The sequence below is a fragment of the Mobula hypostoma genome, chromosome 14, assembly GCF_963921235.1.
Source record: "Mobula hypostoma chromosome 14, sMobHyp1.1, whole genome shotgun sequence".
NCBI lineage: Eukaryota > Metazoa > Chordata > Chondrichthyes > Myliobatiformes > Myliobatidae > Mobula > Mobula hypostoma.
Window position 1 is genome coordinate 62,155,715 of NC_086110.1, and position 24,757 is coordinate 62,180,471.

The following is a 24,757-nucleotide window of genomic DNA, read 5'->3' on the forward strand; positions in this document are numbered from 1 at the left end:
GGGCAAAGTGAATGTAGTTGCTTGGGAAGCTGAAGGCCTAAAGGTAAAAACATCTGGATGGATCAGATGGACTATACCCCAGCGTTTTGAAAGAGATAGCTGAAGAGATTGTGAAAGTACTTGTAGTGATCTTTTAAGAATTACCAGACTCTGGAATGGTTCTGGAGGAATGGAAAATCAGAAATGTCACCACTCTTTAAGAAGGGAGGGAGGCTAAAGATAAGAAATTTTAGGCCAGTTAGCCTGACTTCAGTGGTTAGTAAGATATTGGAATCCATTATTAAGGATGAGGTTTCAGAGTATTTGGAGGCACAGGATAAAATAAGGCTGTCAAAGCTGTTGGAATTCTTTGAGGAAATAACAGGCAAGATAGACAAAAGAGATATTACAGATATATTATCAATATTTGGATTTTCAGAAGGCCTTTAATAAGCTGCTGCAAATGAGGCTACTGAACAAGAAAAGAGCCTATGATAAAACAGGAAAGATACTAGCATGGATAGATGATGGGCTGACTGCCAGGAGGCAAAGAGTAGGAGTAAAAGGGGCCTTTTCTAGTATGCTGCTGGTGACTAGTGATATTCCACAGGGGTCAGTGTTGGGACTGCTTCTTTTCATGTTATATGTCAGATGAAACAATGATAGGTGGAGAGGAAGGGTAATATTGAGGCAGCAGAGAGTCTGCAGTAGGACTTAGAACATAAGATAAGAAGTAGGCCATTCGGCCTATCGAGCCACTCTCCCATTCAATCATGGGCTGATCCAATTCTTCCAGTCATCCCCATTCCCCTGCCTTCTCCCCATACCCTTTGATGCGCTGGCTAATCAAGAACCTATCTATCTCTGCCTTAAATACACCCAGTAATTGCCACTCATGGCAACAAATTCCACAGATTTACCACTCTCTGACTAAAGTAATTTCTCTGCATCTCTGTTCTAAATGGACGTTCTTCAATCCTGAAGTTGTGCCCTCTTGTCCTAGACTTCCCTACAATGGGAAATAAATTTGCCATATCTAATCTGTTCAGGCCTTTTAACATGCAGAATGTTTCTATGAGATCCCCCCTCATTCTCCTGAACTCCAGGGAATACAGCCCAAGAGCTGCTGGATGTTCCTCATATGGTAACCCTTTCATTCCTGGAATCATTCTTATGAATAGATACATTAGGAGAATGGAAAAAATGGCAGATGGAATATAGTGGGTGACCATGCACTTTGATGGAAGGAATAAAGGCATAGAGTATTTTCTAAATGGGAAGAAAATTCAGAAATTGGGAGTCCTTGTGCAGGATTCTCTAAAGGATAAGGCATTGGCCAGACTGCATTTGGAATATTGTAAGGAATCTAGGATCCAGAGGACGTTTATGAGAATGATCCCAGAGAAGAAAGGATTCACATATGAGAAATGTTTGATTGCTCTCGGCCTGTACTCTCTGGAGTTTAGAAAAATGAGGGGGGAATCTCATTAAAACCTATTGAATATTGAAAGGCAATACAGGTGTCCCCCGCTTTTCAAGCGTTCGCTTTACGAAACCTCGCTGTTACGAAAGACCTACATTAGTTACCTGTTTTCGCTAACAGAAGGTGTTTTCACTGTTATGAAAAAAGGCAGCGTGCGATAAAAGGTAGTGCGCGCCCCGAGCAGCCAAGCTCCTCCCTTGGAACTGCATTCTAGCCGGCATTGCTTAAACATGTGCCTGTGAGCAGCCGTTAGCAAGATGAGTTCTAAGGTATCGGAAAAGCCTGAAAGAGCTCGTAAGGGTGTTACACTTAGCGTAAAACTAGATATAATTAAGCATTTTGAGATAGAAGAAGATGACCTGCCTGCCTTGATGGAAACAGACGACGATGAGATAACACCCCAATATCCCACCACCTCAACCCCCGGGCCGCGGACCAATACATTTCAGGAGAATGCAGCAGTAGCGGGAACGCACCCAGCACATCTTTAAGAAAAATGCTGAAATAAACAAGCTAATAAATTAGGTGCCGCCCGGCACGTAAATGTCGGCCCAGATCAGAGGCGATTGCCGAGTGTGTCGGCACTGATCTGGGCCGACATTTACGTGCCGGGCGGCACCTAATTAATTAGCTTGCTTATTTTGACTTTTTTCTTAAAGATGTGCTGAGTGTGTCCCGGCCACTGCTGGACCGCTGCATTCTCCGCGGATTGGTATCGGTTCGCTGCCCGGATGGTGGGACCACTTCACCACCCTAACCTCCAACGACTCAGCCTAACACACCATCATCAGTGTGCTCAGTGCTGTCTTCCCGATTCCCGTAAGTGATACTACACTGTACATACATTATTTCTACTTTCTATAGGCTGTGTATTTTTATGTGTTATTTCGTATGATTTGGCAGTTTCATAGCTTAAAGGTTACTACCGAGAGCGCTTGTGCGAGATTGTCGCTACGGTGGACAGTTCGGCAATGATTGTAGAAAAATACCTTGTATTTCTACTTTATATAGGCTGTGTATTTATCATATCATTCCTGCTTTACTATATGTTACTATTAGTTTAGGTTTTATGTATTATTTGGCATGTTATTTTTTGGGTCTGCGAACGCTCACAAATTTTTCCCATATAAATAGATGGTAATTGCTTCTTCACTTTACGACATTCCGTCTTACGAACCGTTCCATAGGAACGCTCGGTCAGTAGCAAGTTATCAATTCATAGTTAAATCGTTAGCCTAACGTGAGACTTACAGGCCTGGTATTCTGGCTCTTTTTATAACATTAAACTGCCAGCCAACATCCCCAGAAATTTGTTTTCTGGAGGAGAGTAGGACCAGAGGACACAGCCTGAGAATAGAACAGAGATGAGGAATTTCTTTAGCCGGAGGGTGGTGAACCTGTGGAATTCATTGCCACAGATGGCTGTGGAGGTCAAGTCTGGGTGTGTTTAAAGTGGAGGTTGACAGGTTCAATGTATGTATACAGTTCCTAGTTATCCATAGATGCATAATAATGAATCGATACATATCAGTGATTGGCCCTGGACATCATCTTGGATTTTTTCTAAAAATGTGTATACTAATGTACATATTGCAGAACCAATCATTTTCTGCATAAATATTGTTTTAGACGCCAGACCACTTGTGTTAAACTCCCTGTTATGCAGTGTTCTAATGAGAGGGATCTATGTTTACACAGCTGGATCTTTTGATTTCAAAATCTTTCACAATGTAAGTTTCAGAGAAAGTAGTTAGCTAATGACATTTCCTTTGCAGCATTTAAATATTTTAATGTTTATTAATGTATGTGAATATTTTTAGAACAGAGCACATACTTATTTTTTGATGCAAAGGAGCGGATCTTAAACAAATTGGGTTCCCTGTTTTTTTTGTGTTCATTTACTCTTGAAATTGACACACTTAAAAAATATCATGATCAGTGACATTAGCTGGGCAATTGCATAGCCCTCTAGACATCATCAGAGACAACACTGAAAGGTGCCTGGCATAATTTACCGTGCTATACAACAGTTTGTTACTTTAATAGATGCTCATGGGATTGAGGTAATATTAACATGAGTAAAGTATTGTTTAAAAGGAAGAAAACAGTTAAAAAGACGTTATTCTTATACTGGATGGTTGTTACTTCTGGGATGATGCATGCATCAGTGATGTGCCCTATGTAATATAGTTCCTTTTAATGACCAGCACTTCGGGTATCTCCATTACTCAGGATGGCTTTGTAGTACCACCACTGATTGAGCTGGATGAGTCCTGTAGGGCAATGCTGCCAGTCTAGATGAGTGAAAGATTGTGAGTGAACCATTACCAGGGATAAATCTGCTTGGCTTTGTCCTTGTTGATCTATATATGGCAGATGCAGCTGTCCACGATAGCATTGGTAGAAATGATTATTGCATAGTACTTATAAAGACAAAGTCCTATTTTACAGAGGACAACCCATCATGTTTTGTATTACAACAATAATGCCAATGAGACAGATTCAGAACTGGGAATCCATGAAGTGACGTGGATTATTTGCAACAGCAGAATTGTACACTACAGCTCGTATCATCACGGTCCAGTGTATCTGTCACCCTACCATTACAATAGAACCAGAGGAATAACCCTGGTTCAATGATGAGTGCCGAAGGGCATGTTGGGAGAAGCACCAGATACAAGTATTCCCTAAAAGGAGGACCCAATCCAGAAAATATGTAGAACAGGGCAATGTACGTACTAAACAGTAAAATTTAGCAGGAGGTAGAGCAAGGTAAGTGATTTCACAAATATATCAGATTAAAGCTTTGCCATACTAAAACATCCAGTGGGCAATTATCCAGGAAATAGAAGTGGCCAAGATCATCCTCAGTGTTTGTGAGGTCCATCGTATGAGAGCTAATGACAAAGCTGAATAATTTGCTATCATGTTCAAACGGAACTGCTAAGTGGATATGATCTCTCTTGTCTTTGTCTTGAGATCCCCATTGTCTCACACTTCAGTCTTCAGCTAGTTTGATTCATCACACTTGTTGGAGAACACTGAATAGAGCAAGGACAATGTGACTAAACTATATTTCATAAATAGTACTGAAGGTTTGCTCTAAAACATAGAGTTGTCCCAGTACTGTTATAGTACTGGCATATGAACATGAGAAGGAGGAGGAAAGTAGGCTCATATCCTTCTGCACCATTTTTCAGCGTTATCCCTTAATTATCTGAATATTCAGAATATAGTGAATGAACACAGTAACTGAGCCTTTAGTACTTTTCAGGCCAGAGAATTTCAAGGGTTCACCAGTCAAGTTTCTTCTCATCTCAGAACCAAATCGCATATTTGAAACTGTCTTCTGCTAATTGACTCCTAAGTTCTTTTAGAAAATGATACAGTCCTTATCTGCACGCATCAAGGCCGAGATAACGTTTGGGCACGTGGTAATAAATGGCATGTCATGTCAATGCCACAGGAGGCAATGACTGGTCTGCAACATGTCATTCAATGGAATTGTCACTGAGTACCCTCGAGCATCATCCTTTGACCAGAAATTAAATTGTATCAACCACCTGCGTACTGTGCAGCCTGAGTAGGCTGGAAATTGGGTACACCAAAATGAGTGGCATATCAAGGGCTTTCTGCTTTCTACACGGCATCACATACTTGTTTAGGTTAAATCAGTACTCAGAGTGCTACAGATGTTCAACTTGATAGAGTTCAGTTCCTGATCAGGTTTATTATCATTGACATATGTTGTGAAATTTGTTGTTTTGGTGTTGAACACTTTTAAGTTTCCATCATTACAAGTGCAATTAAGGATGAATTTCTTTAGAGACAAAGGAATTTTGTGTTAGTGTTTGAAAATAGCTGCTGGCGATTAGATTGGATTTTTGTACCATGCTGAATGTTCTGGCATAAATGCTAGTAGCCTTTCACTGCTGTTTGGATGTTGGCTTGACAGTACAATGATGCTACATCAGTTGCCTGTACCCTTGCATCAACTGCAAATGTTAAAACAAAATATTATGAACCCTGGAAATCTAAAATGTGAGCACAAAGTGCTGCATGTCAGATTGGGTTTTAACCATGAAAGAGACACTGAATTCACAGATTGATGATCTGTGAAGGCTCAACATTAGGTTCAACAATTTCGGATAATAATTGTTTCAATCAATTTAATTGCGAGCATTTTTATTTCTTTCATCTGCTGCTATAAGACCCTTTTTGGCACCATTAATTCTCTAGTCCATCTATTTTGTCCTGCATTCCACTCCTTTGCAGACTTCCCCTTCATTTTTATTTTCTGTACCTCCTCTCCCCAGTCTGCTCCCCCACCCACTTTAATACCTTTCTTCACACTGTTCAACATTTTGACCTACTTGCCAGTGGCTTTGGAAAAAAACTGCAACTGTATCTATTTTTGTGATCCTCCTGATGCAAGCTGTGACAATCCCTGGGAAGTTCATCAGGGATTAAGAGTCCTAATGGCAGAAACAAGCTATCGTACAGATGTGGCCAGAAAATGAAAGAAAAAAAAATGCCAGGCTACTAAATTATGTCTTCATTCTTGAAACTTCCAATGATTTTGATCTGCAAGTTTCTTGTCATACAAAAGCATACTTTAACAAGCTTGAAAAAGGGAAAAAAGATTTAATAAAGTTTTAAACATCAAACAGATTAAGAAATATGTACTTAAACACCGTAAAATCTCAGCAAACCATTTGTGATATTAAAAAAAAATTGGAACTTTTTTTTAAGTAAAGGCCATTTAAGAAGTCATTTTAATTTAGTTAATTCTTATTCCAATCTCGTGCACTTATTTCCCTTTATAAAGGATGGGAAAACATCCTTGCAGTTTGGACCTGAAACATATTATTTCTGATGAATTCTTACTATCAGTACTGAGTTATTTGTTCATCTTTCCAGTTCCTTACTTCACTCAAAGTATTCCTGTTGGTCCATAGCAAATTGTTTATTTTTACTTATACACACTCACTTGCACTCTTGCTCATGTTCACAATCAATCCTTGGAAGTATTGACAGCAAACATTGATACTTTCTGTAGTATTGCTTCGCAAAATTCAGCCATAGCTCTTTCAATATTTCTATCAAATGTTTATGAACCAAAAAGATTAAAAGTGTTTCTTTCACAACAGAGGATATATGAAGTGTTCAGTATTTCTAGCGATTCCTATTTTTATGTCTTTCTAAGGTATTTTGTGGAAACTTTTTGCTCAGCCATATAATTTTACTGTTAGCTTTGATTATATTCAACTGATGTATGCCCATTTTTGTGACTTTTTTGTAGTTTTAAGCAATGCACTTAAGTGCAAGTTTTGATTGGTGACATATGGTTTACTCTTCATTTTCTATTAATTTGACAGTCACGTTGAGCTGAAGACCCAATGGGATCACCCAAAAACAGGAAAGAAGAAACGTGTGGCAGGAGGTGTGTATTTTAAAGCACAATTTAACAGATATTTTTCATCATTAGTCTCATTATGATTATCTTGGTTTGTCTAGGTTAATGAAAATCATCTCAGTGAGTGAAATCGCATGCACAAATAAATATGACTAAGTTTAGAAATTCAACAGATGTAAACAACTTAATTTGCATCAATTTTGAAAATGTCACTCATTGTTTGTAACATTGTAAGTCTGGTTGAAAAATCTGATTTTCATCAGTGTTGCCCAAGACTTTAAATTGGAAAATTAAAATGATACTTTTCCATCAAGTGACTTACTGAGTAAATTCAAATTTGCACTTAGTTTGTATGGGGAAAAAGTACTCTCAAAATAAAAATTGCCAGTGTAATTATGCAAAATGTTAAATGGTTAAGAAAAACACGTCTCTTCCTTGCCAATTGGTCTTTTCTTCCAAAACAAACACAGCCCTTGTGTTCCACAAAACTGATACCCAATAAGAATAACTGTGACAGGAGCATGCTGCAACTATTTGGTTTCGCTTAAAGAAATGGACCCAGACTCGGTAGTTCCTTCGAGACTCACTTTATTGTTAATACAGCGAAGAAAATAGAGAGTTGCGAGAAATGCTTTATATTGTACACTACCTACACCACTAATAGGTAGGGCTAACCTAAGCAACCCCTAGTAGTCTACACCGTTGGGTATACTTAGCAACGTCTGCGTAGTCCCTGAGGCAGGGGATCGACCATGGACTGGCTAGGGTGGCGGTCCTTGGTGCCGGTTCAGCTGCTTGGCCCAAAGGTGGGACCCAGGCGAGTGGTCTGCCCAAGAAAGAACTTTCCCACCTTTATAGCATTATCGCCACCTCCCAGTCCAGCTGGGAGGGGCCAAACATCCAATCCGACGTTTACACGACCCTAACTTGGGCCAATCCAAGTCCTGGCCACATATTAAGCCAACATACATCCTCCATACCTGCAAGTACCACGGTCGGGTGACCTGTAATAACCGACCTTTGCCCCCTCAGGGACAATGTATCCTATTAATTTTACAACCAAACAATGTAAAAAAAATTCTTTAGAGACAAGGTGATTAATTACTTTTACACAAATCAGCACTTTTAGCCTGCTCTCAGGCATGTTATCCTGTAGACCAGAGTCACATATTGTTCTCCCCTTAACTAGTATCAAGGGTCAATCTGCCCAACAACATAACAGGCCCATAAATTCCTAATTGTTAACCATTTCCCTGCCGTTCCAATTTTCATATCCATACACCATACGCTTACCTATACACCTTGGTACTCAAAATTTTAAAAAAAACTAACCATTTGATTAAAAATGTCATTTAGCTCTATTGTTTCTCCTCTCATAACAACAGTGAAATTGCAGCTTGAAGCAAAAATGTTCAGATGCTGATGCTTCTAAAACTGAAGCAGAAAATGCTAGAAGTACTCTGTAAATCAGGCAACAGAAAGAGACAAAGGTTACATTTTAGATGAAGGACATTTAATCAAAACTGACAGAAGACACATGGAGAGGAAGGATGAAGACATCAGAAGGAATATCTGTGATAGGGAGCAACTGTGGTTATTGTTATATCAAATACTTTAAAAATTGACAATTGGTAAATTGAAATAGAGGTACAGTCAAACCCACTGTGTTTATCTGAAATTGTTACATTCACTCATAGGATTTGACGGTTGTAAAATTCTCATCTATGCTGAATTCATTTACCAGTAGCCCTCTATATTTTGGTGCTCATCTAGATACGTCTGAAATGTTGAGAGTGTCTTGCTCCACCACCTCTTCAGATGGTGCATTCAAAATTTAGACCATACTCTAGGTGAAAAATCGTAGGTTGGGAAATCAAGTGTTCATTTTTAGTGATCAGAGGGTCATTCAAGGGGTATTATAACAGCAGGATAGAGGCTGTTCTTGAGCCTGGTGGTGTGTAATTTCAAGATTTTGTATCTTATTAAAGAGAGAATGTTCTGGGTGGGAGGGGTCTTTGATTATGTTGGCTGCTTTTCCGAGGCAGGTGGAAGCATTGAAGTCCATGGCAGGGAGGTTAGTTTTCATGATGGACTGAGCTGTAGGCAGAGCAGTTGCTGCTCTAAGTGGTGAGGCATCAGGATTGGATGCTTTTTGTGAGAAGAAGAGAATTTACAGCTTCTATAGTGTTTTCCTATAACTTAAATTTATTGGTTGGCCATCTATACACAGGTTGATTTCTGATGTATTCCAGCACATTCAATACGTTAACTTCCTGAAATTCTACTCACCTTTGTAGGTAGGCTTATATTATCATGCACACGCTTATGTGATGGTGTGGTGAATTTCACTGGAAAGGAGAACATCCTAATTTACACATCTGGAATGAGAACGTTTTGTGGAGAGAAGCTGTCATGACTTGTTTCATCTGGGGAGATTTTTAGCACATTGGTAGTGGGGACTTTTCAATTCATATGAGGTACAATTAAAAATCGAAAGTAAAGACAAATGTAAAGAATAAAATAATGTTCAATCTACCAAATTATATAAAGATAATCAGCATTATTGAGTAATCCTGTAAATTGGCCAGATTTTAAAAAAGTAAGTTTTTAGAAGTGTTTTGAAACATTTTTCAGTATTAGCCTGGCATATCTCAGTTGATGAGTATTCCAGATTTTTGGTGCATAAGAGCAAAGTGCCTCATCACTAGCTCTTATATGCTTGGCTCTAGGAACACTAAGCAAATCAGTATTCACGGATCTAAGATTACAATTAGGGGTGTAAGGAGATAGTCCAATGTATACTGAGGAACTAGATTATTCTGAGCCAATTAAGAGTATTTTAAAGTACCTAAAGGACACAGGCAGCCAGTGTAATGATGCCAAAACTGGTGAAATGTGCCAGAGCATTTAACTCTGCAATTTAACTCAGATTTCTCTGCAAGATGCAATGATAATGCCCTGAACCAAGTTCCCACAAGGAAGGAGATGATTGCAGCCCTGCAACAGCCAACAAGTACAGTTTAGTGGTCTCCCAAAACTTGTTTGTATATACAATTATATGTAAGTTGGATGTTCTAAACCTAAGCAGAATCTGTGAAGAAAAAAGCACCAATAATCCATTATCTACCACTTGGAAATCTCAATGGTTTGACATTGGGTCTACCAGGTAATGATTGCTGTACTCTCATCTTTATTGCCTGTGCAAATACTTGAAGTAAGTATCATGATATGTAGCTGTACACGCACTGAAGAAACAAATTTCTGGGGACGTTGGCTGCAGTCCAAAGAGTTTAATGTTATAAAAAGAGCAAGAATACCAGGCCTGTAAGCCAATGATTTAACTATGAATTGATAACTTGCTACTGATCGACCTGTCCCTCTGTCTCTCGGGGCTTTGCAGCCCAGCAATCCCCCAATTTAATCTTAGCTGAATCATGGAACAATTTTTACAATTAACCTACCAACTGGTACATCTTTGGGCTGTGGGAGGAAACCAGAGCACCCGGAGGAAAAACATGTGGTCACAGGGAGAACATACAAGCTCCTTACAAACAGAGATGGAAATCGAACCTAGGTCACCTGTACTGTAAAGCGTTATGCTAACCACTACATTACTTTGCTACTCCTGATATTAAATGCTTCATCGAATTTTATTCCAAATCTTCTCTCCAGTCATTCATTGGGTCTTTTACAAATTGCATACTGTCCTGAGTTCCCCAAAGAGATAATTGAGTTCCACAGAACATCGAAATATACAACAAAGAACAGGCCCATGTGGTAAGAAACTGAACTATCAAGACCCAAAGGTGTTGAGTTCTGTTTTGATATATAAGATCACTTAGCTGAACTGAATTGAGGTGGTGTTAAGAAGCATTTATTAATCTCAGCACCACAGTTTTTGAAAAGTGGTCCTGATACAGAAATCTTGGTCGTTAATAATGAAATGTGTGCACTTGGCCGTGTGTGTAACACTTATGAACCAATAGGGATATGGAAAATGCCAGCATTTCCTTTGTGATGTATTGTACAGACAAGATGACCATTCATTATAAAACATGAGATTTTCTTGTGCAGTATTTTGCTGTGATTTTTTTTTTGTTCAGATGTCCACATCCATGGATTTGATACTTCAGTTTCCAGTTAGGCAAACCTCTGTGCCCATCACAAGACGTTAAAACATGGAGCAATATGGCAATTAATTTCATTTCTTCAAACAGTGCCAAATAATGCCTCACTATTTTGCTCTTTTTACACTACTTACTTTTAATGTTTCTTATTTTAACTTAGTGTTTTTTGTTCTTTAGAACATAAGAACATAAGAAATAGGAGTAGGAGTAGACTATCCGTCAAGCCTGCTCTGCCATTCAATAAGATCATGGCTGATCTAACCATGACTCATCTCCGCCTACCTGCCTTACCCCCATAATCCTTAATTCCCCTAATATGTAAAAATCTATCCAACCTTGTCTTAAATATATTTACTGAGGTAGCCTCTCCTGCTTCATTGGGCAGAGAATTCCACAGATTCACCACTTTCTCGGTAAAGCAATTCCTCCCCATCTCCGTCCTAAATTTACTCCTCCAAATCTTGAGGCTATGTCCCCACATTCTAGTCTCACCTACCAGTAGAAACAACTTCCCTGCCTATTCCTTCCATTATTTTATATGTTTCTATAAGATCTCTTCTCATACTTCTGAATTCCAGCTAGTACAGTACCAGGTGACTCAATCTCTCCTCATGGTCTAACCCCCTCATCTCTGGAATCAAGCTAGTGAACCTCCTTTACGTCGCCTCCGAAGCTAGTATATCCATCCTCATGTAAGGAGGTCAGAACTCTACTCCAGGTGTGGACTCATCAGTACCCTATACAGTTGCAGCATAACCTCCCTATTCTTAAATTCAATCCCTCTAGCAATGAAGGCCAATATTTGCCTTCTTGATAGCCTGCTGCACCTGTGAACTAACCTTTTGTGATTCTTGCACAAGCACTCCCAAGTCCTTCTGCCAGCAGCATGCTGCAATCTTTTACCATGTAAGTAATGATCTGATCTTCCATTTTGCCTTCCAAAGTGGATGACTTCGCATTTACCAACATTGTACTCTATCTGCCAGATTCTTGTCCACTCACTTAATTTCTCCCTGCAGACTCTCTGTATCCTCTACTCATTTTGCCTTATCTGTCTTCCCTTTCTTTATTGCTTGCTTAGTGGTTCTTCAGTGCTTTTTAAAGTTTTCCCAGTCTCCCAGTTTCCCACTACTCTTGGTGACTTTGTACACATGAGCTTTTAGTTTGATACCTTCCTTTATTTCCTTAGTTATCCATGGCTGGCTTTCCCTACCCTTACGGTCCTTGCTTTTAACTGGCATATACTTTTGTTGATCACTGTGAAAAATCGCTTTGAAAGTCTTCCACTGTTCCTCAACTGTCCCATCGTATAACCTGTGTTCCCAGTTCCTTATCCAATACCTCCCTCATCCCATTGTAGTTTCCCCTGTTTAGGCATAATATACTGGTTTTAGATCAAACTATTGCACCCTCCATTTGTATGAGAATCTCAGTCATACTGTGATCAGTTTTACCAAGAGCATCTCTAACTACAAAGATCGCTAATTTTACCTTTCTCATTGCACAGGATCAGATCTTGTATTGATGTATTGCACTGTATTGCTTCTGCAAAACAACAAACTTTGTGACGTACAGTACGTCAGTGATAATAAACTTGATTCTGAATGATAGAATTGAATTGACTTTATTTCTTACATCCTTCACATACACGAGGAGTAAAAATCTTTATGTTAGGACTCTGTCTAAATGTGCAATGTGCAATCATAGTAATTTATAATGATTTATAATAAATAGAACAGTCAGTGTGATATAGAATACACTCAAATCAGCGTGAATTAATCAGTCTGATGAACTGTTGGAAGAAGCTGTCCCGGAGCCTGTTGGTCCTGGCTTTTATGCTGCAGTACCGTTTCCTGGATGGTAGCAGCTGGAACAGTTTGTGGTTGGGGTGACTCAGGTCCCCAATGATCCTACAGGCCCTTTATACACACCTGTTTTTGTAAATGTCCTGAAAAGTGGGAAGTTTACAAATACAAATGCGCTGGGCTGTCCACACCACTCTCTGCAGAGTCCTGCGATTAAGGGAGGTACGATTCCTATACCAGGCAGTGATGCAGCCAGTCAGGATGCTTTCAATTGTGCCCCTGTGGAAAGCTGTTAGGATTTGGGGTCCTATGCCAAACTTCCTCAACCGTCGGAGGTGAAAGAGGCACTGTTGTGCCTTTTTCACCACACAGCTGGTGTACGGATCAAGTGAGGACCTTGGTGACGTGGATGCCGTGGAACATAAAGCTGTTTACCCTCTCAACCCCAGATCCATTGATGTCAATAGGGGTTAGCCTGTCTCCATTCCTTCTGTAGTCCACAACCAGCTCCATTGTTTTTGTGCCATTGAGGGAGAGGTTATTTTCTTGACACCACTGTGTCGGAGAAATGATTTCTTCCCTGTAGGCCACCTCGTTATTGTTTGAGATGAGGCCTTTCAATATAGTTTTGTTGGCAAATTCAATTAGCAGATTAGAGCTGTGGGTGGCGACACAGTCATGAGTGACAGGGAGTAAAGGAGGGGACTTAGTACACAGCCCTGAGGGGATCATATATAATAACGTGATAATATTTGAGATTCGATAGAGAGAGAACAGAATTTCAAAATAGTAGTCATTTTAAAAAAGTGTTCATATGTAAAATATGAAGGAACATGACTCCTTTTAAAAAAAAGTTTACTTTCAGTGTCCAGAGGTGGTATCTTGGTAATTAAGACTTGCAGCATTGTTAAAAGACTACTGAGATTTGAATGGGAATGCCCTAACTTTTAGTTTATTTCTGAAAAGCAGATATTTTGATTCTGCCTCTGCCCCCTTCATTTCCAGCCCTGATGAAGGGTCTACACGTAAAACATCGAATGTTTATTCCCCTTCATAGATGCTGCCTGACTTGCTGAGTTCCTCCGTCATTTTGTATGTGTTGCTCTAGATTTCCAGCATTTGTAGAATCACTTGAATATGTTATGCTGTTCTGTGTATTCGATTGGGTGAGGACAAACATTTGATTGTTTAATGTTAAGGTGTGTATTTCCACAGATTTATTGAGAAATGCCACATTCTGGACAGCAACTTCTTGATGTTTGCATTTAATGATTTGTGTAAGCTTGCTGTACAGCAGAGTTGATTTATCAATAAATAACCATGAGTACTCTTATTTACATACGAACTCTGATACAATGAAAAAAATGTTCAAGGGAGGCATAATAAATTGATTAGATTATTGAGAATTTGTAAAGGCTTCTTTGATCTGAAGTGGCTTGGGCAAGCTAATAGTCAGTAAATTACAATCAGTTTGACAAAAGACATGCATTTTTGTTTTAACTTTTCTTCATTGAAATCATGATAAGTCCACAGGTGTGGTGGTTATCTGTGCAAGACCTGTGGAAAAAAGCTATTTGTTCTATACTTTGACTTTGTTCTAATCAGTATATGGCTAAATCAGAAAGTGAGCAGGAATCCTTGTACCAATCCCAGAGGGTTTTATAATACATGAACTATATCATGGATTTTTAATCTATTTTTTACATGCAGCTCTATTGAACAATTTGTTAAATTTTTGACACAGCAAATTTGAAAGATGATGATAGTTGTTGGTACTTTTTCTGACTGTAGTAATCTTGTCACTTCCCAAGAAACCAGAATTTGCAATATCTGACAATCCAGAGAAAAAGTTCGCTGAGTTATTCTCTAGTGAACTTCTGCTTTCTGTCTAGTGAAATCCCCCTTCTGCAAAAGCATTCCTTTAGGAATAGTCTTCAAAAGAGAGGGCATAGTAACTGTGCCTTGGTTCACTAACTGAATATCACATTTCAGATTTAAATCCCATGTTACTGTTGAAAATAACCATGGGGAATTGTCAGCAGCTTAATTGTCATATTTTTAGTTTTCATAAATAAAGATTGTTCTCCTTGGCACTCCTTAGATCTGAAAAACTGTACTGGGATGTTTTGTTTTAAAGTTTTCTTATTTTGAGTCAGAGGCTTTCCTATTGTGGGTACAACAAAATGCAACATCGCTTTTAAATTTTACACACTTAGCTCCAGAGTCTCTGCACTTGTTAGAAGTGTGCATTCAAGGTGGTATTTAAACATAAGGATCACACGTTAGCTCATTGCAGAACAAATATGGACTATTTTGTATATGCTGGATGTATATTACGGTATGTTGATGCAGTATAGATGTTTATTTTTAAGTGTACCATCCAGTGATACAAAATATATACCCTTTTTCTGTTGCAGATTTGCCTTATGGTTGGGAACAAGAAACAGATGAAAATGGGCAAGTGTATTTTGTTGAGTAAGTATTTAGAGGACTGAAATGATTAAGTTGTCTAAGAAAGGATGTTAATGAATTGGAAGCAGTTTAAAAAATTTATTGGGGTAATTATTGAACTGTGTGGGTCCTCTTTTGAGCAAAAATTGGACAGACGAGGTTTATGCTTGCTAAAAATTACAGGAGTTATTTATTATGACACAAGGAGGCACTTTGTCACTTTGAGTCCATGTTGTCCATGAGCAGAGTAGTGCTATCAACCCCATGCTCCCATTTTTCATTCAGCTGCCCATCAAAAAACCTCTGCTTAAATAATTAACCCCTGCTTAATTCTTTTGCCACTTACCGATACCAAGGAATAATTGACAGTCACCAATCATTCTACTAGCATGCTTTTGGGATGTGTGAGAAAACCAGAGCATGCAGAAGAAACTCACACCACAGTCATGAGGAGAAACTGCAAATTCATTCAAAGTCCATCTTGAATCGGTATCCTTAAAATTATAAAGTGGCAGTGCGAGCTGCTCTGCTACTGAAAGGTTTTGACATGGTACATGTGAAGAGAATTGTTCCTCTAGTTGGAGTATCTAGAATAAGGAATAACTCTTTTAGATATGAGTTATTTTAAAAATTAATGTGAAAAGTGGTTTTGACCTGGACTGATATCAAAATCTTGAGGAAAAAGTTAATTTATGAAATAAATCAAACGATGCTGGAAATGCTCAGTTTCTGCAAATTGAGGTGATGGGTTAGGAAATTAGTAGAAGTCTAAAGAAAACTAAGTCAGACTAATGGGAACTTTTAATGGAATTGATATATCTGGCAGAATAATTAAGTAAATTGTTATGGTTGTTCCATTATGATAATGGAGTATCCTATTCCGATAAAGTAATTTTATATTTATGTCTCATTGGGCCTAAAAGAAACTGAGTTGTATTTTCAATTGACTAGGTGAAATTTACTCTCTGTGTAGTTTACTGTTCACTGGTCTGATTCTTGGCAAATAATCTACCTTTGTTTTATTCTGTTCAAAGAAACTTGACTGTCTTCTAAATTCCATTCTGATGAATCTTAATCAGAAAACTTTGCTTTTTCTGATGATGAACCTGATTATCGGCTTTGATTTTTACTCAGTGTACACTATGACTGAAATGGTCATTGGTGTAGAGAACCAGCTTTATAAATTTAAAAGGCACTGTTAGTTCTCACACCAAGAAGTAGATTTATTTAGAGTTGTGTATTACTCTTATGGTCTTCATTTAATTGTAACTTGTAATCAAAATTTTATAATTATATGTATCCAATTAAAGTTACTGGTGAGAAAATGAATAACAACTTTGTCCAATTCATCATTTTATGTTTGGATTTTCCTTGAAGTTAGTGACTGAAACTGCTTATAAAATATTTTCATATAGTCACATAAACAAAAGAACCACATATCTGGATCCACGGTTAGCATTTACAGTTGAGGAAACATCGGAGAAGCCAAACATTCGTCAACGATATGATGGTAACAGCGCTGCCATGGAAATTCTACAAGGCCGAGACCTAAGTGGCAAAGTTGTCATTGTCACAGGAGCTAATTCAGGGATTGGTAAGTGCATAAGATTTTGATTGATAGAAATTTGTTTTTATAGTTAGAAATTATGGAGCATATTGACTCCCACAATTGAAAAGTTTTTAAACCTCACTTGACTTTTCTTAATGCTAGTTTATACACTTTCCGATCTTGGTGTCTGTAAGCAACGGGTCTTGGCCCTTAGCCATGGCTTCTGAATTCCAAATAATTTAATGTAGTTTTTTAATGGTATGTATCCTTTATGAACACATATCAATTTGGTTGCAAACACCTTTATTGAGCTAAAAGGAAATTCCGCTACGATATTCGAAAGGCAGTCTTATATTTGAAAGAAGTTCTTTCCAAAAGCTATCGAGAGTCCCATGGCATTATTTGCAATCCAAGTGGGGCTTCCAGCCCACTGAGTCGATCCTGAACATCAGAAACACCCTGATACTAATTCTTACACTCATGGCATTTTATTCTCCCCATTTTTTTGTTCATTCAGTGTCCCTAAATTATACCACTCACCTGCACAATTGGCTACCTTTGCAGAGGCCAAGTAAATCTCTTTGTGGTTGGAAGAGGAAACTGAAGTACCTGGGTTTAGGTCATGGGAAGAACATGCAAATTCCACAAGGTCAGCATCAGAAATCAGGCTTGGTGTGGTGAGGTGGCAGCTCCACTAGCTGTGCCTTCCTGCAGCCTGTTTCTAGTGAAAGAAACATTCTTATCTGTTATCAAATAAGTCTCTGCCAATAATGAGTTGACATTGTGGCTGCCTTAGCAATAGGTTTTCAAAGGGGATAACTACACTCATTTAAGGACTCTTTTATCTTGTTATTTCATGCTTGTTATTTATTACTATTAATTTGTACTGTTTACAGTTTCTGATGTTTACGGTTTACAAATCCTGTTCAGTTACTGTTCTATAGATTTGCCAAGTATGCCTGCAGAAAAAGCATCTCAGGGTTGTATGTGGTGACATGTATGTACTCTGGTAATAAATTTTACTTTGAACTTAGAATCCCATGTTCCACCACATTGGGAATAATGTACATAGGATTTTGTGATTCAAGCTTTTAAGTTTAATACCTGTAATGCCTATTTTCAGTTTAGTGTACATTACCTGTAAATTCACTAAAATATAGCTTTGGCCTAATATCATATAGTACCTGTACATGCAACTTCAAGACATACTTGTAGGTGCTTTGATAGACAATGTATGCTGAGTTAACTCATTTTAGTTGGGACAATTCAGTTTCCTCAGGGCCAGCGACATACTTGCTCAGTGAATATGTCATTGCTGAATGTTATATGACTCTTGCTTAAAAGTGTGCCTGTGACTTTAGGGCGCAATTTAACTCTGAACTGCAGGCATGAGACAATTGAATGTAGATCCGGCATTTTGGTGAAGTACAGGAAGTACATTTACAATTAATCTGAAATTCTACCCAGCCTTGAAGCTCTGTCTTCAGGAGATAACATGATAAAATGTGAGCAAAATGTATTTAAATGTAAATGTCTGGTGCTGCAGTTTTTTTTCAGATAAAGATGACCTTGAAAATCCATGAGTTAGCAAAGTGCATATGTTGAATAAATGAGAGGTCACAGGCATGAGCATTCATTCATTCAATCCAATCCTTCTCCAAATATGTTTTACCATAGATGTCCCAGTGATGATAGTTTGTTGTTGTTGGCTTAAAGAAAAATGCACAGAGTCGTCACTGTATTTTTATTAAAAGCCAAAGGACAGTATTTTCTCCAGGCTTGCAACAGCCATTAAAAATTTTACTCCAGGAGACTTGGCTTCTCAAGCCTTTAAAAGACTGAATTAAGTATTCAAATGTTTTCTATAACTAATTGTTTTTTTAAAAAAAGCACCTGGTCACTACTTGACAGCTTTAAGTACAACTTGTTCCATGCCTTAGACTTTTCCCCAACTTCTCAACTGTTTAGAGTCATAGAGCATTACAGCATATAGAAACAAGCCCTTTGGTGTATTTACTCTGTATGATTGCCTAGTCCCATTTGACCCACACCTGGACCATTGCCATCTATATCTGTCTCATCCACGTACTTATCCAAACTTCTCTTAGACGTATCAATCGAACCCACATCATCCGCTTCTGCTGGCAGCTCATTCCACACTCTCACCACCCTCTGAATGAAGTAGTTCCCCCTCAAATTTCCCTTTAAATATTTGACGTTTCACTCTTAATCCATGACCTTTAGTTCTAGTCTCACAATCTCATTTGAAAAAACGTTTGCATTTACTCTGTCTCTGCCCCTTAAAATGTTATATACCTCTGAAGATTAGAGACAAACCAAGGAAAACCTCAGTTTGTGATGCTTGTTTGTACCACTGTATCTGGACTTGCAGGGTCTAGAGAGTGGAACTGCCCCAGTGCAACGGTTTTTCCACTTTAAAAACTCCCCATGCAGTTTTCCTGTCATCATCAGGAATGTGATGGACAGCCACCACCAAGAGTAAACAAATAATTAAATAATCAACAGAGTGAATTACTTAACATAATTCAATTTATTAAAAACACATTTAACAAACATTCATATTAATTAAATCAAGAATTCCAAATGACCTTTCATTAAGTTTCTCCATTTGGGTGATTTGGGTTGTACTTGGTACATTGTAGTATCATTGATAGGCCAAATAAGAAGGATGAATAAGGATGACCAAGCTTCAACCTTGGATTTGGTGCTGACACCAGTAGCAGAATTGACTATACTGGTTCAGTCTGGTCAGACTAGATTGTTTTTTTGTGTTTTCACACTGCAACGTATAGTGTTTGACTACAGGAATGTGGAAGCCTCACTCTGGTTGTATAGAGCCTAGAAAGGCTCTAGCATTTTATACACAGTTTCAGTATCTTTACCCAAGGATGTGCTTGCCTTAAGGAGAGTAGCATGATGGCACGGTTCTAGGAATGACAGATAATGGTAGCATATGCAGATAGACTGATCAGAATAGGCATATATTCTGGAGTGTAGAAGTAAGAGAGAAAATTTCATTGAAACCTAAACTAACTCTTAATGGAGCTTAAATGCTGGATGTGGGAAGTGTGTTCCCCTGCTGGAAAAGTTGAGAGTGAAGGGTTAGACCATTTAGGACTGAGATGACAATGAATTCCTACATTCAGAGAGTGCTGAATCTTTAGAATTCTCCACTCCAGAGGCTCGGTTATTGAGTTTATTCAAAACAGAGATTGATTAATTTCTGGATATTAAGAGAATCGAAGAATACAGACCAAGTACAGGATTAGCGATGATTTTGATGAATGGTACAGCTGTTTGTACAGCTGGATGGCCTGTTCCTGCTCCTTTTTCTCGTGTTCTTCAACAGATGCAGAATTCAGGAACATGTTGATCAAAGTTTTGCTATCATCTGACAGTTTCTGAGGGGATGTAGAGAAGCATCATTTAGACCAGCATTTTTCTCAGTGCCATCAAAGATTAGATTCAGACTCAGATTTACTTATCACATGTACATGGAAACATACAGTGAAATGTGCCATTTGTGTTAAATGGATGTACTGGGGGCAGTTCCCAAGTGTCGAGGCACATTCCAGAACCAACATATCATGGCCATAATGCATGGTTGAACCACACAAAACACAACAAGCAACAAAAACAAGCTCCTTTCCTTCCTCCAACCCACCCACACAAGCAGGTAGTTCTCCAACTCCAGGACAGGTCTTTAGGCCTCCGGTCTCCTCGAGCTTCGATTTCCAGACTTCTGATCACATTTCGATCATTGGTATCAATCCTTCCAAACAAATTGTTGATGGGACCCTGAACTCTGGGCTCGCTAACTGTCCAGTCTATCTGCCTCCTCACATAAGCCTCGTGCCTTCTTCTTGCATGAACATCTAATCCCAGGACCTACCGACCTGGAACAGCCTGAAGTTCACAGATGTCTTTTGTCCCATGTCAACATTGCTAGCCTTCAAGCACAGAGCAAAAGCTTAGATTCCAGATGACTTTAATCACCTATTCACATTACTGGACTTCGAACACAGAGCACAGGCTCAGACCCTGGCTGACCTCTATCTCTTCCACATCCCTGTCCCTCAGCACTGATCTATCCCCTACCTCCCCACGTCCCTGTCCCTAAACCCTTACCTGGTCCCTAACTCCCTTACTGATTACTGGTCAAGTCAGATGTATTTCATTTACTCTTCATCTTCTGATGTCGTTCACTTGTGGGATGATTTGCAATTAGCAGAATCTAATCACATCTCCTTTGTCTGTGGTTTGTTCATTAATGGCTACCATGTGAACATGTGTGATGAATTAATTATGTAGGTGTGTCAGAGCAGGTCTGATGGTGGATGAAGGACCTAGAAATTCCAATTTGTTGCCAGTATTCAACAGTTTGAAAGAATTATTATGCTATAATTGACACAGTTGGCAAGAGAATCACAGTCATTAAAGAGTCTGTAGTCAATTTTTTTGAAGTGTTGAGAAAATACCCACCACCTCACAGAAATTGAGGTTTTGAATCTGGATATGCAGTTAAGTACCCCTGCCAACTTTCAACTTGACTTTGTTTTGCAGGTGTTAACCTGCCAGTGATGAATTGTGTTAAGAGCTGTGTGAAGAGGCTAAATTAGTTTGTTGGAGTTGAATTGGAATAATAAAAATAGAGTTGTCTTTGTGTTCACTAAATGAATAGAAGCACATTATATAGCTCATTTTAAAGACATTAGGTATAAATTCGGACTTGAGCTAGTTTGTTTGGTTTGAGCCCAAACAACTCATATAAAAATACTTTCCACATAGAAAAAATTACAGATGTACACAGCTGAGGCAATCCTTGTTCTGTTTTTCACTCTAAAGGTTATTATCCACATTTAGTTCTATTATTTCATAATTCAATTTAGCTGTTGAAAAAGTTTTGCTGGTACTTTTCAGATGGCATACTCACACATCTTGTTAAACAGGCCTAAAATAATCTTAGATTCTGAACTTAGCTATTTTTATTCTGTTTCTTATTTTTAAAGTTTAAACCACTGTTATATTAGAATTTATTCCAGTGTCGGGTTAATTTTTGACCTACTGCTCAGGTATCTGTAAATATGACCATGAACCTATCAGATTGTTGTTTCATTTGGAGAAAAATAATCTGTCATTCTTACTTGGTTTGCCTGACATGTCGCTGCGGACCCATGGTAATCTGGGTGGCGCTTAATGATTTTTGGTGTTTGAAGTTTATTGAATTAGTAAGTACAGTTGAATTCAGCATTTCATATAATTTTAAAGATTTTAATGTTTAAAGCTTAAGTCTTTACCTTTTCGTTTTTTACTGGCTGTGAATTTATGATGAATCAGTCATTTTACAGCTCTTTAAATGTATATCACAGATGGCGATGTGATGCAAAATCTGAGATTGAAAGCTGAAATATCGGTAATTATTTCTGTCATCCATAAACCATGGACTCTGAGGTGTTCATCTCTGAAATGAGCATTAATAACAGAATAAAAATATTAACTTTTCAGCCAAAAGTGTGAATACCCGGATTGGGAATGGGCTGCACAACTCATTCAAAAGTCATTAGAACTTCAGCAAAGTAGCTTTAGTGGTATATGTTTATTAGTGCACTTAGCATAATTCAGAAAGCACATTCGTAAGTGTGTCCAGTTTGCTAGAGACAGGATGAGAAAGCCGTTGATTACTGTGCTGCAGTTATTTGCAGTTTGATTTATAATACTAATGTCTTAATGTTCAAATTGTTTTGCTTGACTGATTAACACAGTGACTTTCTCCTCTTGAAGACATGAGAATGGAGTTTCTTGCTATATACAGGGGAGTGTAGGGTATGATGCTACATGGATGCTATTGTAGTGTGAATTGCTTTTGAATGAGAGTGCTGCTTTTGTGGGAGACCTGGCTTTCCCTGCTGTGCATTTTTTGAATGAAAAGGGTCAAGGATACTTCAGCTTCCAGCAGCTAGTTTCCCGAAAGTACATCCATTTTTTTAAATGGATAAAATACTTCCTTTCTGTATAAGATCTTATCCATGAAGTCTACTATTTAGCACTTTCACATACCTTCAAGTAGATGAATCTTGTGTGTTGCTTTCTACAAAGTAGAAAGCCATTGATTACTGTGCTGCAGTTAATTGCAGTTTGATTCATAATACCAGTGTCTCAATGTCCAAATAGTTCTGATAGATTGACTAAGACAGTGATTTTTACCTCCTGATTTTGATTGTTATTTCAGAAGAGAGTTAAATACATTTGGTTGAGATTCTGAAATGATCCTGTGAATAGCTATATAGTTTGAGGTATTTTGAGAGATAAAAATGAGATTTTGGGGTGGTGGGGTGGGATTGTTGACAAATACTGGGTAAAAAGTCTACATCATTAAACTCTACTGGAAGTCAATTGTTAAGGTGTAGTCCAGGATTGATTTATCAGTTTTATACTGGCTTTTTACCAGTCCACAATTTTAAATATATTTCTCTCCCCATTCCCTCTTCCCTACCAAAGAGTGGAGCAGTGGGGGAATTCTTGGAAGTGAATATAATGGAGTAGAAAGCAGTTGTTCCCTGAGATGTGTATTTTGGTATTTTGTATCCGGGGAAGGATGGAGAGACGTAATTTTCTTGCAATCATAATTCCTTTCAAAGGTTTATTATCAAAGTATGCATGTACAGTGCAACTCCGATATTCGTCTTCTCTAGATAGCCCTGAAATACAGAAAAAAACATGGGTGTTGTTGAAGGAAAAGACATCAACCCCCCCCGCAAAAAAAGAAAAAGAAACAAAACACTCAACCCCCCCATCTCCTTCCTCACGCAAAAAACTAACAGATAGCCCATATGGAAGATGACAGCTGGAATATCAAACCTAAAACCACCCCTAATCCCTCCCTTGCATAAAAACAGTGACAATAACATCAAACCCCCAACTCCCACCCTCACAAAAAAGAACAGTGACAATAACATCAAACCCCAACCCTGCTGTCACAGACAAGAACTAATGATCATCCACACAGAAAAATACCAACAAGAACATCAGACCCCAAATACCCAAACCCTTCCTCGCGCAAAAAGTAACATGTCATCCACCTGCCAGTTGGCAACAAGAAAGAAAACACAGAAGGCTGAAGGAGACCAATAAACTAAACACACAAATCTCGGAATTTCGAAAGCATCCTCCTGTCAGCATTGAGAAGAGTGGCTGCACAATTTCATGCCTTCCATGAACAGTGACTGCCATGCCAGGGGTGTTAATGTTGTGCTGACCTGGCTAACGAGCACCACTGAACCCATACACTCTGTGGAGAGCGACCACTGACCTTCTCTGTATTTGCCTTGATACTTCAGTCTTCCTTGATGTTTGGAAACGGAGTCGACTGTAGCTCGCACCCCATCTCTGGTCTTCTCTATGAGGCAGCTCATGTTCCCAGTCCTCTCCAGGGATAGCAGAGCACTAGATCATTTGAATTCTGAACTGCATGCCACAGACTGTAATAGCTTCTGAAACACAATCAATACAAAAAGAACAAGCAGAAGATGCAGAGAAAGTGCTATAATTGATGAGATTTGCTGTAAAGGAGATGTCGCCCGAGGAATTGTTGTTTGCTGGTGCCATCTTGACTGGAAGCCCTGATTCCTGATGGCAGATAAGAACATAAGAAATAGGAGCAGGAGTAGGCCAACCAGCCCGTCGAATGTGCTCCACCATTCAATAAGATCATGGCTGACCTGGCTATGGACTCATTTCTACCTACCTGCCTTTTCCCCATAACCCTTATTCCCCCACTATGCAAAAATCTATCCAGCCTTGTCTTAAATATATTTACTGAAGTAGCCTCCACTGCTTCATTGGGCAGAGAATTCCACAAATTCACTACACTCTGGGAAAAGTAGTTCCTCCTCATCTCCGTCCTAAATATACTCCCCTGAATCTTGA

At 38.7% G+C, this 24,757-nt stretch overlaps 1 protein-coding gene across 6 annotated transcripts in view; it reads left to right on the forward strand.

Annotated features, from left to right (window-relative positions):
- wwox (WW domain containing oxidoreductase) overlaps positions 1-24,757 on the forward strand; it is a 1,184,285-nt gene that overhangs the window by 15,056 nt on the left and 1,144,472 nt on the right. For all 6 annotated transcript variants that reach the window (XM_063067209.1, XM_063067210.1, XM_063067215.1 and 3 more), the window contains exons 2-4: positions 6,841-6,905; positions 15,228-15,285; positions 16,677-16,855. In XM_063067209.1, coding sequence (XP_062923279.1) covers positions 6,841-6,905; positions 15,228-15,285; positions 16,677-16,855 — 302 coding nt within the window. The remainder of the gene's footprint in view (positions 1-6,840; positions 6,906-15,227; positions 15,286-16,676; positions 16,856-24,757) is intronic.